This window comes from Panthera pardus, unplaced genomic scaffold, assembly GCF_024362965.1.
Source record: "Panthera pardus isolate Hobbes unplaced genomic scaffold, ASM2436296v1 HiC_scaffold_15, whole genome shotgun sequence".
In the NCBI taxonomy this organism is placed as follows: domain Eukaryota; kingdom Metazoa; phylum Chordata; class Mammalia; order Carnivora; family Felidae; genus Panthera; species Panthera pardus.
The window spans coordinates 23,435,127-23,449,854 of NW_026526710.1; the positions used below are offsets into that span (position 1 = coordinate 23,435,127).

The 14,728-nt window shown below is 58.0% G+C and overlaps 1 protein-coding gene across 2 annotated transcripts in view; it reads right to left on the reverse strand.

Annotated features, from left to right (window-relative positions):
• Positions 1-14,728, reverse strand: part of LZTR1 (leucine zipper like transcription regulator 1) — a 17,669-nt gene continuing 2,941 nt past the window's right edge. The window contains exons 3-21 of one of the 2 annotated variants that reach the window (XM_019437406.2): positions 13,384-13,440; positions 11,843-11,922; positions 11,243-11,351; positions 10,663-10,746; positions 9,570-9,627; positions 8,840-8,979; positions 6,695-6,896; positions 6,063-6,218; positions 5,812-5,922; positions 5,341-5,433; positions 5,064-5,159; positions 4,825-4,984; positions 4,445-4,614; positions 3,986-4,097; positions 2,972-3,098; positions 2,734-2,883; positions 1,967-2,072; positions 1,800-1,880; positions 1-1,517 (exon numbers count right to left, since the gene is read on the reverse strand). In XM_019437406.2, coding sequence (XP_019292951.1) covers positions 1,401-1,517; positions 1,800-1,880; positions 1,967-2,072; positions 2,734-2,883; positions 2,972-3,098; positions 3,986-4,097; positions 4,445-4,614; positions 4,825-4,984; positions 5,064-5,159; positions 5,341-5,433; positions 5,812-5,922; positions 6,063-6,218; positions 6,695-6,896; positions 8,840-8,979; positions 9,570-9,627; positions 10,663-10,746; positions 11,243-11,351; positions 11,843-11,922; positions 13,384-13,440 — 2,209 coding nt within the window. In that variant the 3' untranslated portion in view covers positions 1-1,400. Of the gene's footprint in view, positions 1,518-1,799; positions 1,881-1,966; positions 2,073-2,733; positions 2,884-2,971; positions 3,099-3,985; positions 4,143-4,444; positions 4,615-4,824; positions 4,985-5,063; positions 5,160-5,340; positions 5,434-5,811; positions 5,923-6,062; positions 6,219-6,694; positions 6,897-8,839; positions 8,980-9,569; positions 9,628-10,662; positions 10,747-11,242; positions 11,352-11,842; positions 11,923-13,383; positions 13,441-14,728 lie in introns of both variants that reach the window. The other variant, XM_019437404.2, reaches the window with a different exon arrangement.

Consider the following 14,728-nt stretch of genomic DNA (forward strand, 5'->3'; position numbering starts at 1 on the left):
TTGGTGTGTAACTTCATTTATTCATATCATGTCTGGAAGAAAAAGTCAAACGACCAGTTACAAGGGTCCACTGTAGAGCAGGGTTTGCAGTTCACCAAGGCTCATCTTGTGCCAGGCCATTTCCTAGCTTGCCGGCAGCCTTATGGATGGACTCCTCCTGCCTAAGGATGCCCACCTGGGACCAGGGCTCCCTGTCCAACTACATGGCACCATCTGGGGCTCTTCAGCAAGGGCCAAGGAGTGGCAAGTGCCATTGCATGGGGATGCAACTGGAGGGAGGAGACAAGGGGGACTGTTTCCCCCCAACGTGGCTTCTTGGCAGCCAGGGCAGAAGGATCCCTGGGGTTCTTGTTCCCAGAGAGGAGGCAGAAGTGCCTGTTGTATTAGGGTGGACTCACACAGGGCCTTCTGTTGGGGGGCAGGAAAGGACATGGTGCCCAATCCTTTAGCTTCCCAGCCTAGGCAGGAGCAAGGCGGCCTTGGGACTTCAGGATTTCTGCCACAACCCCTCTCCCCTCCCCACCCCATATCCCTGGGTATCCCCTAGATGTGGCTGGGAGTTGCTGACACGGATAGAAGACGGGATGGGATTGGCCAGTCTCAAGCACTTGGGCCACATGATCCATCCCCAGCTCAGGGACAGCTGAGGGCCAGAGTCCACCCGTGGGGCCTGTACCCATGAGGTGTAATAGGTAGCACTACTGTGGTCTTAATGGCATGTCTATGACAAAGAATAAATACTTAGGGACAGATGGGGACCTGGGGGGGGCGAGCACTTTCACTGACGTCTCCCTGGCACAACTGGGGACTCCTGATGTGCACACAGTGGAGTGGGATCCTGCAGCCCCTCTGGAAGCTAAGGCCCAGTTCGGCATCAGGGCCCTTCACAAAATTCATCCTGAGTCAGATTTCATCTGCCCGTTACTATTGTCCACCCCCAAGCTCTGGATGACAGTAGGGGCCCTTAGAGCAACCCCAGTGAAGGTGAGGGGGTACTATGTAGCCCACATCAGAGGGGTCTCGGGGCAATAGGATCCAGTGGCCAGACCCACAAGCCATACACAGTCCCTGCTGGATGGGCAGCCTCAAACCAGCTCCACAGTGGGCTCTCCCCACTGCTGGGCCCTGGCTTCCCACCCACACCTCCAACTGAGGAGAGGGTGCCACCCAGGGGGTCTGTTTTACCATCACTCCCTGTGGGAGTTGTCCTTAGCAGTGAAATGGGGCATCCAGAGCCCCCCATGTCCTCTTTCCCTCCGGAGACTCTGGGCACCCTGCCCCTCGGCTGGCAGGTCCAACCACTCCACCTGAGGCCTGAGCGTGGCCAGCATAGTCTGCAGTGGGCAGGGCAGGAACAGGCATGGTTATTCTTCTCGAGTGGGCCAGCACCACATGGGGTCTCATATGTCAGCTCCTAGCTCTGCGCACTGCTTGTCAGAGATGTGGGAGGCCAGGGAGTCTATGATGTCAAGAAGCAGCTGTTGGCTCAGCGAGCGCAGTGTGGGCAGCTTGGACACCTGCAGGAGGCAACCAAAAGGCCCAAACAAGATGGAACCGGATTCCCGTGAGGGCCAGATTGGGCTCCAGAGTCTCGCAGGAGCTCAACCAAGTCAGGGCACAGGCTGACTCCAAATGGCCAGTGGGTGGGTACTCTGCTTGGCTAACCCCAGGGACCAGTGCTGCAGGAGATGAGCAGATTCCACGCACCCCCCACCCCCACACCTGGCCAAGGCTAATGCGGGCGGAAGTGGGTCCTAAAGATGGGTTGGCAGTGAGTGCTGGGCTGGGAGGGCCCTGACCTTGGTGAACTGGTGCACGATGATGTGCAGGCAGTGCCGCTTCATGTCCAGTGCTTGCGTCTTGTCAGCTGCCTCCAGGATCTGGAACGGCAGGTTCCTTGAGGTGCTGCCCCTCCCTCCCCCACCCACCCAGGTTCAGGAAGGCCCATGAGCACCCGCCGAGCTACCTGCAGTACATTCTGTACTGTCACGTTCATCTCCAGGTTCTGCTTGCAGTACGCCTGCAGCCGGTTGTTGTAGAAACCGTAATAGTAGGGAGCCGCAAACAGGTAGCTGGGGGCTGGTTAAGGAGCTGCCAGCCAAAGGAGCTCGTCCTCCCGCCACCTGTGCATCTCCCCTGGGAGGGTGCAGCTGGAGCCCCGCGTGCACCAGGGGCAGAGGAAGCCTGAGACGGTGGCTGCCTCCTCCTGTGTGCTCAGAACAAGGAAACCGCCCCCCACCCCCACCCCAAGGGACCAGCACAAGGGCTCCAATCCAGGCAGGACACTGATTTGCTCTCTACACGGACTCTGAAGTACTTAGGGGGTCAAAGGCCCTATTCAAGATCCAAAGAAAACCCAAAATCCTCTCCCAGGAAAATAGCCATATGCACATTTGCAGAACTAACTGTGGCTTCACAGAGCCCTGAAAGGCATCTTGCACCCATGTGCAGGCCCCCATGAAGTGACACGACCAGGAATCACTCCACGGTGATCTACTCACCTATAACACAGGACCACTTCCTCTGGGCAGTTGTGAGAGTCAAGAACCCACCCATCCCTCCCGGCTGCCAACCTCTCTGTGCCTGCTGACCAACTGCTGGGAGAGTATTAGGTACCAGGAAATCCTCAGGAAATCGCTAGGCCAGAACCGACCCACGAGGCTCCAAAGCTGCCTAAGTTGGGGACTCGGGCCTCCAGAGGTGACCTGGGAGCACCCATGGCAGGGAGGATGCAGAGAGTCCTCGGGCGGCATGTTGACCTCGCCGTAGTAGATGTAGCGTAGCATGGACTCAAAGGCCTGCCTGCTGGGCACCATCTCCCCGATGGAGATGTTCACCTGCCCGTCCTCGGGCATGAAGGACCGGAACATGGCCTCAAAGTAGCTGCAGACAGGGGCATTTGAGTCCTGGCTCTCGGCAAACAGAAGCTGTGCCCGGGACTGCCCTGCCCTGCAGCCACACCCCCACCCACCTGGAGCGAGCGGCCAGGATGGCCTTGTGGGCCGGTCTTGGGTGCCCATCCAGCAGCAGAGTGATGTCACAGAACTCTGCACCTGCCCCCTCCAGGTATGCCTTCATGTCCTGGATCAGAGATGTGCCTGGTAGGGAGGGCAGGGGTTGGTGTAGAGGGACCCCGAGCAGATGCCTCCTGCCCCTCTGCAGACTCAGCCATCAGATTTGGGCCTCAGGGCCCCAGGCACTGCTTCCTAGACATCTGCCCATGCTGCTTCCCTGAACAAACATCTCCCAGGCCAGAAGGCTCACTCTGGCCCTTGAGGCACTAACAGGCCCTGTTACCTTCTCCCCTCAGCCCCAAACACGGCCCTTAGGCCTGCCCGACCCCCAGAGTCTGATCTCCCCAACTCAGCCGACTGAACCCTCCTCCCTACCCTTATGCTTGAGCCCCCTCTGGGTCTGGCAAGCACTGTGTCCCTCCTTGTGTCACCCAGGGCCAATGGCCAGATGCAGCACAGACCCCAGGGAGAGTCAGGGGATGAAGGAGACTGTGATGTCCCTTCCCGGACTAGGTGGGCACAGGGAGCTACCAGGAATGTCTGAAGTCTTTGGACTGAGCTTACCTCTCACTAGGCCCCAAAGGGTGGGCATGCCTAGAAAAGAAGCTTGCAACTAGTCACTGACCCTGAGCACACTGCTCCCAACAGAGCTGTCAAACCTGATGTCAGTCAGGGCAGGTACCCTCACTAGAGCGGGACCCGTGCCCACCTCTGGAAACGCACTCAGGAGATTCTCCGCCCTCAGGCACACAGCTGTGGTAGGATGCCCCATAGGTCAGGAGCTCTTCCTTCCAATGAGCCTGACCTGCCTCCCTGTCTGCCCATGCAGGAGCCCCAGGAGCGCTCTGGGCACCCCCGGTACCCACACCCCACCCCGAGGGCCTGGCAGGTACTTCCATGGCTCCCAAGTCTCCACCCAGGATGAATACCATCCCGTTCTGCTGCCTCAGGGATGGGGACTGGATCCCTACCAATGTCAACGGGCTGCTCTGAGGGAGCACGGGGAGGTGGCTGCTGCTTCCGCCGCACAATCTCCACGATCAGTGGGGAAGAGAGACGTTCAAACTCCTTCATCATGATCACCTGATTGAAGTGGGACTCCTTCACCACGAAGTTCAGGCAATGCTCCTGGGACACACAAGCCGGAGCAGGCAAGCAGGGTCAGGCCTTGGCCGATGGGGCAGCAGCCTGGGCAGGAGGACTTGGGCCGGGGCAGGGAACAGGGGGCTTGTGACAGGGGTCGGCAGCCTGGGGTAGGGTTTGACAACGGGGTATGGGGGCCCTGTGGCGAGAGTTGGCAGCCTGGGGTGCGGGTTGGCAGCAGCAGGGCGGGGGGGCTTGCAGCGGGGGTCAGCAGCCTGGGGTTGGTGTTGGCAGTGGGGGATGGGGGCCTGTGGTAGGTGGGGTGGGCCATGCACACCGGCCCGCACCTTCAGCTGGCCCAGCTGCAGCCTGGTGGCACTCTCACACACAACCAGCACATTCTGCAAGTCCACGGAGGCCTCAATGTACTGTCGGCACAGCTGCTCCAGGCGGCACAACTGGAAGCTCAGTGCCAACTTGTAGACATCCATGATGAGCAGCACATCCTCCACGTGGCCTGCATCCAAGAGCTCCCTGAACCTCAGAGTCATGGAGAGAGGGAGAAGGTGCGGGGCAGGGTGGAGGGGAGGACAGGGTCCAGGGCTTCTTTCAGAGGAGTGTGGGTCTGGGTCATCAGGCAACTCAACCATACCAGTGGACATGAGTGGTGGTGGCCGCCGGGCCTCAGGCTGTGCGCCTGTCCACCCTGTTCCCACCCCCAGCGCACCTTTCCGTGGGTACTTGATCTTGTCCGTGTAGAGGAACTGCATGAGCACTTCAAAGGGCCGGGCCTCGGCCTCGCGGATGGCCACGTGCAGCAGGGGTGGCCGGGCCCCTGCTGCACCAGGGTCCTCCCTGGAAGCGGGGGCTGCCTCCTCCTCCAGCTTCTATAGGGAGAGGAAGGGGAGCTCAGGAGCACCCCACAGATGCCACTGTCCTGGCAGGAGGGACTGGGCAGCACCTCACCTGGGCTAGCCGTTCCCGCGCCTGCATGATCTTTCTACGGAGCCAGCGGCTCCGAGCGGTGACAATGGCCACATGGCCCTGCACACACTCCTCCTTCTGGAGCAAGAATGACACCTTGGTGGGGAGCACAGGACCCTCATCCTGGCTGGGACGGAGGCCCAGACAGCCAGGTAAGGGCTCTAGGACTCCAGGCACAAGGGGGAGGCCAGCAGTGCCTCAGGGCACAGCCTCCACCCTGCAGTACAGGGGACAGGCTGGGCATAGGGAAGGCACTCACCTCGCCCAACACAAACTCCACGTCGCAGAACTGGCGGCTCTCCCACAGCCTCCCGTAGTCCTCATGCAGTGTGCACTTGGGGTAACAAGAGAACTGCGGGAGGAGACCCAGTGTTGCCCAGGGAAGCCAGCACTGGCCCAGGCTCTGCCCCCTTCTAAGCCACACTGCCCAGCCCAGCTCAGCCCAGCTCCCTCCACTGGCCCAAGCCTGCTCCCCGGCCTCCACTGGCTCCACTGTGAGCCCCCAATGTTGCCCCACCCACCCCACCCTGCACAGAGGTCCCTCAGACTGCCCTCGGCCTAGAGTTCCCCACCCTGTCTTCCAGACTCCTCAGGAAGGCTGCCATCCCACTAGACCCCTGGCTCTGGCCCCCTTGGACAAGTCCCACCCCTACCTACGGGGCCTCAGTTTCCATCATCTGGGACCCATCCACCCTGGCTGGCTCCCCTGCAGTCGGTCCATGAGCCCCACCTGGAACCTGTACATCTCCCCACTGCGGATGTTGTTGTCCACGGTGCCCCCGAAGATGTACATGGCGTCCGAGATCACAGCAGCTGCGTGGAAGAGCCTTCCGCTTGGCAGCTGGGTGGAGGTGGGAGGGGAGGAGATAAGTAACCCTAACAAGTACTTCTCTAAGCCTCAGTCTCCCTATCTGTGAGAGAGGCTGACCACAGGACTGGCATCAGGGAGTGATGGAGAGGAGCGAGGGCGCCAACCCTCACCTCTGAGGCCGGCGGGGCAGGCGGCTTGGCTGTGGTGGTGCCAAAGTCCAGGCCAAACACATCTCGGGACTTCTTGAAGCCACCCCGCTCCTCAGAGGCCAGGGCAGGCGCCTCCTCAGAAGCAGATGCTCGCTCTGGCACCTCAGCCCCACCGACCTGGAGGGGAGAGACATGCGGGCATGGGACCAGTCAGCAAGGGCCAGGCAAGGCACCACAGACCAGCCTCCTGCTGACCCTGTTCAAGAGTGAGAGCACTGTGGGGACAGGTTTGGGAGGGGGAAGAGCCACAGGATGAGGGCACTCGCAGCACGGCTGAGAAGGGGAGCCAGCAGCAGTCAGGGTGGACGTTCTGGGAGAACATCCTCAGCACCATGCAGATATGATGGGAAGTGAAATGTTAAAAGCCTGTAGGCTGCAAGATGGAGAACAAGGGCCCAGGGCCTAGGGTCTGGTCAAGGCAGGCGTCCAGGGCTGAGGGCCTCAGTCATCCGGGCTTTGCTCCTGCTGGCCATCTAGAGCCCTGGGAGCCCTCTGAGGCTGTGAGGAGCTGCAGGGTGGTGGGAGCAGGTGAATCAGGCCTCCCAGCCCTCAGGCCTGGGCAACCCTGGCCACCTGTGCCCGGAAGCACTCACCTCACTGTCTGAGCTGGGCTGGACAACCTCCCAGGTCTGGAAGTCCACATCATAGCAGTGCAGCTCATTGGGCAGTGTGTTGTCTGCCGCACCCCCAAACACGTAGAGGTGGCGGTCAAAGGCCACCATGGTGTGCCCATAGCGCCGCTGCGGGGGTGGTGGGGAGCCACGGAGTAGGTGCTCGGTGGGGATGCGTGTCCACCTAAGGGCACATGACAGTAAACTAGTGCCAGAGTGGGGGCTCCTGCTCCCCCACAGCCTCCACCTGGGTTCTGAGGCCTCCCCACAGCAGGCACCAGCTGGGAAGTGCCCTGAAGCCCCTGGGGAGACCAGCCGGGTCAAGGGAGGGCATGCACTGCAGGGCATCCCCTTTTGCTCTGGCACCAGCTCTGCCTAGGTCCACTCAGCCCACCATGGGGTCCTGCCCGAGTCCTTTTCTGTCTCCCAGCTATAAACCAGCAGCAGTGGCAGGCAGGAGGGGTGGCCAGCCTCTGTATGGTGAGGCAATTCCACTCTCTGGGGGAATGGAGATATGTCCACCACTCCAACATGTGGGATGATCCCCACAGCCAAGTCCTTGCTCCTGGGAGCCACCAGGACCCCACCTCCCAATGCTGCTCCTACAGTCTCTACCCTCCCAGGAATCCCCAACAGCTTCCAATGTATCCTCTTTGGAACCCAAACAGATCCTGGCCAGGTGGGCCATGCCATCTGGCTCCATGCTGACCCCTGCACCTGGCACATGCTGGGCTTGACAGGTGCCCCTGCTGCGGGGAGGTTGTCCAGCATGCAGGAGACCTGCCTGGGCAAAGCCCATCTCCAGGTGGCAGGGGTCCTGAATGCCCCTGGGAATGGGGTAGGGCAGAGGTGCTCTGTAAGGACCCCAGTGCTAAGTGCCTCACACCAGCAGCCCTCTGTGGCCCCATGGGGAATGGGCCCTATGTGATGCCCACACCACAAGATCTGCCCACCTATGCACAGCCTAAAGGCCAGGGCGTGTTCACTCTCACCTCTGTGTGTGTGGGAGCAAAGGGCACAGGCATGACACTGGGCAGGTGGCTGTCTGGGGGCTGGGAGCAGGCCAGCCCGAGGAAGGCAGCACCACACTGACTCCACCCCGTGGGACTCCTCTGCTGCCAGTGGCCCCCGGGATCTCCTAACACCCAGCCTGGACTGGTGCTGGTGGCCATACTCCCCTGGTTTTCTTCCTACTCCTGTCCACTCTGCCCCCAGCCACAGCTCTGCCCCCCATCTCTGGCCTGGGTCCCCCACCCACAGCCCTCTGCTCCCTCAATGCACCTTCCTCAGCCCCCACATCCCTGAACAGTCCTCAGGCCCTGCGTCTCCTCCAATACCTGTACCTCCTTGAGCACCCTTCCCAGATTAGCCACTTGTCCACCTATCCAGAGCCTGCATATCTGCCCTTCAACCCCTCCCCACATCTGAGCCTTCTTGGCCTCTGCTTCCAATGCCTCTCACCTCACCAGGTCTGTTCCTATTGGTGCTGAGCCCTCTTTGCTGCCCACTGCTGTGAGCACCAAGGCCAGGATGGAGAGGCAGGCTGGCTCAAGCCCGGCTGCCCTCATGAGAGCCACAGGAGAGCTGGGTGGGTGTCAGTGGGATTCCCTCTGCCTCAGATGCCTTGACCTTCCTCCTTCTGAATGGACAGTGCTGGGCTCCAGGGCAACTCCAAGTCCCCTCCTGAGCCTCCCTGGCTTACAGCAGAAGCTCCCTGTTCCCTCCCCTCCATTCACTCCCAGAGCCAAGACCCAGTCTGTGCCACCTCCAGGGCTCAGTCCCCATTACAAGGGCTGGTCAAGGACAGCATAGGCTGGACGCTCTCAGGGCCTGAGCACCCCTCCAAGCTTCTGCCATCGTATGAGATCTATTCCAGCCACATTTGTTACTGGTGACACTGACCAGGCCGTCTGCGGGGCAGGAGCCGTCCTTCACGCTGGACAGAGAGAGAAGCCAGATGAGCCCCATCTTGCTGAGCTGTAGCCACACCCTAAGGAGCCTGCTTGCACAGTCTGTATGAAGGCACCTGTACCTCCTTGCTCTGGAAGGGTACCCTGCCCTGCTGTGTCAGAAGCTCACGAGGACAGCTCCAGACACAGATGTGGGTGCCACCACCAGAACACTCACGTCTTGTCCTTAAATTCAAACTGGAAGAGGTTGTTGGTTATCTTGGCTCCGCTCTGCCCTGAGAACACAAACATCTTGTCCCGGCACACGGCCACTGGGAAGTTGCAGCAGGATGGCGGGATCTCACCGCTCTGCGCTACCTGGGGTAGGGAAGGCAGCTCAGCCCGAGCCCTCATGGGACCGGGTTCACAGGGTCGAGACTTACTTACACTGCTGAACTGGGACTACTTTCATTCTTGAAACTTCTGTGAATGAGGGTTCATAGATTAAGTTCTATGGAACAGCTTAAAGCCCCACCTCATCCACCTAAATGGGCCCAATTTTTAACAACTAGGGCTAAAAATCATCATGGGGGAAAGAAACTCCAGAGGAAAGAATGGAGCAGATGGACAGATTGCCCAGAAACAGCAGGGAGCAGGACACCAGACAGCATGCTGAACTCGCTGTGTTCAAATGAGGGTGGATTCTACCTAAGTGGCACCAGTCACCAGGACACGCTGCCATTTGAAGCACAGAGGATTTAGTCACTAGGTGAGTGCTGCTGGAATTGGGCAGGAAGTCAGCAGGGAGGGTGAGGCTGAGGACAGGCTAGGATTTGGCAAAGAGAACAAAGCAGCCCCTACCCTGCCCCACCTCTGCCCCCCCATTGCCCCTCCCCTCCCTACAGGCCCCACCCTGGCCCCCCAAGCCCCTGCCTTCCCTGCCTGCCCCAGCCCCCCAAACCCCTCACCTCCTCCCAGCATGTGAGCTCCCGGTCCTGGAGGCCAATGGTCCACATGTCATTCAACCTGCATTAGGACAGAGGGGTCAGCATCTGCACAGCTGGAGCTGGTGGCAGGGTGGGCCTGGCCGGGAGAGATGGCTCCAGGGAGGAAGGACACATCACGCAGGACTCTGATCAGGGGCCTATGGAGTAGCCATGAGGTGGGGGCTTCAGGGTCGGGGCCGGGGGGGATGCACTGAATCCCTGCTAGGTATCCCCCCAGCCCAGACAGGAACACGTGGTCTTAAGCACAACGTCTAGCCAGTGTAGCAGGGTCAGTCCCACTCAGCAGACCCCCGGGGCTTGGAGAGGACTTCAGAGAGGCAACACATGCAGAAACCACCACTAACATCGCATCCCTTGGAGCGTTTGTTTGTTTCAAAATAATTTTTTTTTTTTTAGTGATTTCCATACCCAACCTGGGGCTCGAACTCATGACTCCAAGATTGAGACTCACATACTCTTCTGACTGAGCCAGCCAGGTGCCCCACCTCTTGGAGTTTCTATAATGCTGAAGTCTTGGGGAATGATCACATGCTACTTTTGTAATTAGAAAAATGCAGCACATCCTCAGATAGCTGCACAAAAATGGGCCAGGCTTGCCACCTCCTCAGACACCCCCAGGAGGGGTCTCAGGGGTGCCAGGCCTTCTGACCTCTGTCGGGTTGGGCAAGAGCTCCACTCAGTTGCCCCTCACCTCCATCCTACCCATCTTCTTCCCCTCAGTCCTTTTTGTTTTCAGTTTATCTATTTTGAGAGGGCAAGAGCGCACATGCACACACATGTATGAGTGGGGGAGGAGCAGAGAAAAAGGGAGAGATGAACCCAAGTGGGCTCCGTACTGACAGTGAGATCATGACCTGAGCCAAAATCAAGTCAGATGCTTAACTGACTGAGCCACCCAGGCACCCCAGCCCCCCACCCCGTCCCTCCTGTCCACAACGCTACCCTCTTGAGAAACCCCCACCTGAGCCCTCCCATGCCAGGAAGGCCCGCTCTGGGCCTTGGTACACTTACAGGGCTGCTCAGGGGCCGGGTGCACGGGCTGGGCACCACCTACCTGGCATTGCCATCATAGCCAGCAAAGATCCACAGCTTGTCACTGTATACCGTGGCGCCATGGGCAGACCTAGCGACCGGCAACCTGTAGTGTGATGAGGGAGGGGGTGAGGAGCGAGGCCACCCAGCACAGACCTGAACCTCGTGGCCCCATAACACCAGCCGGGACCCCAGGGCCACTGTGCCTACATTTGCTGACACCGGGGCTCTGGGATGCCATCTGGGTGTCATAAGGCTGAGCTCATGAGGCAGGGCAGTGGGATAAGGAATTCAGATGCCCACAGGGTAAACCCCTCTCCCAGCCACCACCAAAATATCAAAGGGGGATGCTTGCAAAACAGGAGAGACGCACCCATCAGCAGTACATCAGGGTCCCTTCTGCTCTCTGAAAGGAGAGAATCTAAGAACAGGGCAAGGGCCTCAAACAGGCACAGCTGGGAATGAGCAGAACTCAGGCCTCTCTGAGTCTCAGGCTCTTCTTCTGTAATGCTATAGGGGCCACATCCCAGGCCGGCTGCCACCACGGACCCAATGCGGTAGCCACTGGATCAACCCTGAAAGGCTTCAGCAAAGTCTCTCACCGTCCTTCAATTTTCCACTCTGTCCACTGGCCAGTTGCAAACTTATATTCAAAGAGGTCGTTTTTATTCTTCAAGTTAGAATTGGAATAAATGTCCCCAGTGTAGCCCCCTGGGTAGAGAGAGGGAGAAACTGTCACACCCAAAGGCAGCATCTCAGAGTCTCTAAACCCCAGGAGGTGGGGGCAGAATCTGGCCTCACTTAAGATGTATTCTGGGACTCCCTCCATAAACTTTGGGGAACACCTACTGTGTGCCTGACTGTGCTAGGCTCTGGGGACACATAAATGAGCAGAACCCTGTGCTCTGCCCCTGGTGGGGTGACAGAGGAGGGAGGAGAGCCACCTTCCAGCCCAGTCACAGAGGCAGACAATTCTAAACCTGGGAAATTGGGACAGTTAGGGAAAGGGGCACATAGGGCCACAGGGGCCCTTGAGAGGCCCCCAAACCAGTGCAGGAACTCAAGACTCAGGCAGAGAAAGACAAGGTGTGGACAGAGAGAAGTTGGCCATGCACAGCATGTGAGCCCCAGGCCTGGGGCAGGACAAGGGTGCTGTGAGCCCAGAAGAGGGCACAGTGCCCAGGAGAGGAGAGGCAGCTCACCAAATACAAACATGCTGCTCCCGTAGACAACGGCTGAGTGGTGGTAGCGGGGGGCTGGTGGGGTGCCTGTGGTGAAGGCCCTGGTGGGGGGGAAACGGAGAGTGGGTGTCAGCAGGGGTCAGATGTGCAGTCCATGCCACACAGGGCAGCCCCTGCCACCTCCCTGATTCCTTTCGTTTTTGTGTTTTGTAGGTAATACCTCTGTCATTATATAGAAACGTATAATAAAAGTTGCCAATAAGGAAAAAACACAAAACCAGAATTAAGACTTGTATATAATCCCTTTGCCAGAAACTAGCCTTTATACCTTGAGGCCACCACCCTCCCACCCCCTGTCACCTTTCCTATTCATGTTTATGCCTCCGAGTAATTTATGAAAATGGAATCACATGGTAGATATGTTGTAATATCTGCTTTTTCAGCTTAACAGTAAAATGTGACTAGGTCTTCCTGCCACTCTCCAATCAGCTATACTTGTGTTCTTACAGCTGCACTGTGTTCCACAGAGGTAGTCCATGCATTTTATTTATGGAATTAAAAACCCATTTATACTGCTTCCCTGGGGCTGCTCCTTTTCAGACTTTTATGCTTAAGCAATTATTAGTAAAGGACTGTAAAGTCTTTAGAGTGATTTTAAACATTAATCTGTAACTATTGGTTATATTATAAAACTAAGTGTGAGAGGAACAATAACAAATTTCTTTGGCAATATCAGCACTACCTAGGTCTCCTGGGCAGAGGGTGGGTGGCGCACAATGATGCCACCCTGGTTTTCCAGGCTTGGCAGGTATGGGTCCTGGGCCTGGACATCTCCTCCATCAAATGGGGGTGGTGAGACCCCCCCCCTCCCCAGAGGACTGCTAGGGACTGAGGGCTGCACACACAGCTCCTGCAGAGTGGGGCACCCAGGGGACTCAGAGGGTCTGTGCTCCTGCACGAGCAGATGGTAGAGCTCAGAACACCCAGTATCTTCTAATCCTGGGATCCCTTTCTCCCCCTCAGCTGTGAGCTTCCCCCTGGGTAGGGCTGGACCGGAGGAGATGGGCACAAATATGCAGTGCTCAGAGAGGGCAAATGTCTTGCCCAAGGCTGCACAGGGGCAAGGGCCATCCGTGGCAGGAAGCCAGAGCTCTCGTATTGCCCACTACCCATGTGGGGTCTCCGGGCAGAAGACGGGCCCCACAGTGTCAGTCCTGAAAAGACCCAGCAGCCGTTCCCCACCCCCACCCATGTTGGCTCCCAGGGCAGCCGCTGGCCCAGGAAACAGGCCCAGTGACTGAAGGGCTCTCTGGAGGCAGAATTTGAGGACCAGCAACCAGACCAAACAGATCCCCTTACCTAACAGGATTCAGAATAATCAATCCAAGTCGTGGACTAGAAAAGAAACCCAGGAGAGAGAGGGAAAGACTAAGGACCACAGCTGTCTCCTTGCAGTTTCTCCCTAGCTCTCCCTAGCATGACTCTACTGGCAATCAGGGCCCAGCATGGTGCTACGGACCTCTAGGGGAAAGAGGGGGACCTGGGGCCCGGAGACCACATACCTACACCAGGAGCAATCCTTCACATCAAACCGCAGGAGATCGTTGAGCATGGTCTTCCTAAAAGACAGCCAGGGAGAAGTGGGGTCAGTTCTGGTCTGCTCTCCAGGACCCAGGAGATGGACATTGTGGCCCAGGGATGGGGGTGGGGACTGTTGTGGGGACCCAACCAGGGCTAGGGATTCCCTAGGGAATCCAGCTGATTCCCAAGGGACCAGAGTGATGACCACAAAGAATGCTCCCCAGCTGGTGCGGGTACCAGGCTGCCAGGGACCCGCCTGCCTGGGGTCGGGTCCAAAGTCTGATCCCAGCTACCCAGCAGCTGGCTTGAGGGTTCACACCTCACCCCAGGCTCTAGAACCCCTCCTCCCACTCCCATGTCTCAGCACCTCTTTCTTGGAGGCTGTGCCACAATGCAGAGCTTCCCAGGGGAGGCCCCTTTCCTCCTCTCTGATATTCCTTCCACCTCTTTATTGCAAAGCCAGTGTAACTACGTTAAAGATGCACAATAAAATGGAAAACAAATCCACTGGCCACCCACTAAGACCTGCAAGTTACTGCCCAGCCCTTGTCAGTAAGAAGGAAGAAGGGAGTCAACCAACAGGAGCCCAGCACCCAGGCCTGTATGGGGCACCCCCTGCACCCTTCCCTCAATCTGCACCAGGGGGCTGTACACTCCACCTGTCTCTACAAAAGAGGAAGCAGCCTGGGAGATAAAGGGCCTGCCTGAGGCCATGCAGCCTGGAAGCCAGGAGCTGGGAAACGGAGATGTGACTATAATTTTTCCCCTCTCCCATTTGCCCCTCCTTGCCCTCTCTCTACCCCTCTCAGATTCTGCAGGAGGCTTTCTTTCTTTTTTTTTTTTTCTTTATTTCCTTCTTTCTTTCTTTCTTTTTAAATTTTTAACGTTTATTCATTTTTGAGAGAGAGAGAGAGAGAGAGAGAGAGACAAAGTGTGAGTGGGGGAGGGGCAAAGAGAGCCAGAGACACAGAATTTGAAGCAGGCTCTAGGCTCCAAGCTGTCAGCACAGAGCCTGACATGAAGCTCGAACCCAAGAACTGTGAGATCATGACCTGAGCCGAAGTTGGACGCTTAACCAACCGAGACACCAAGTGCCCCTATTTCTTTCTTTTTTAAATGTTTATTTTTATTTTTGAGAGAGAGAGCAAGCACAAGCAGAGCAAGTGGAAGAGGGGAGGGGGAGGGGCAGAGAGAGAGGGGACAGAGGATCCAAAGTGGGCTCTGTGCTGACAGCAGAGAGCCAGATGAGGGGCTTGAACTCACACACTGTAAGATCATGACCTGAGCCAAAGTTGCTTAAGGGACCAAGCCACCCAGGCAGCCCCA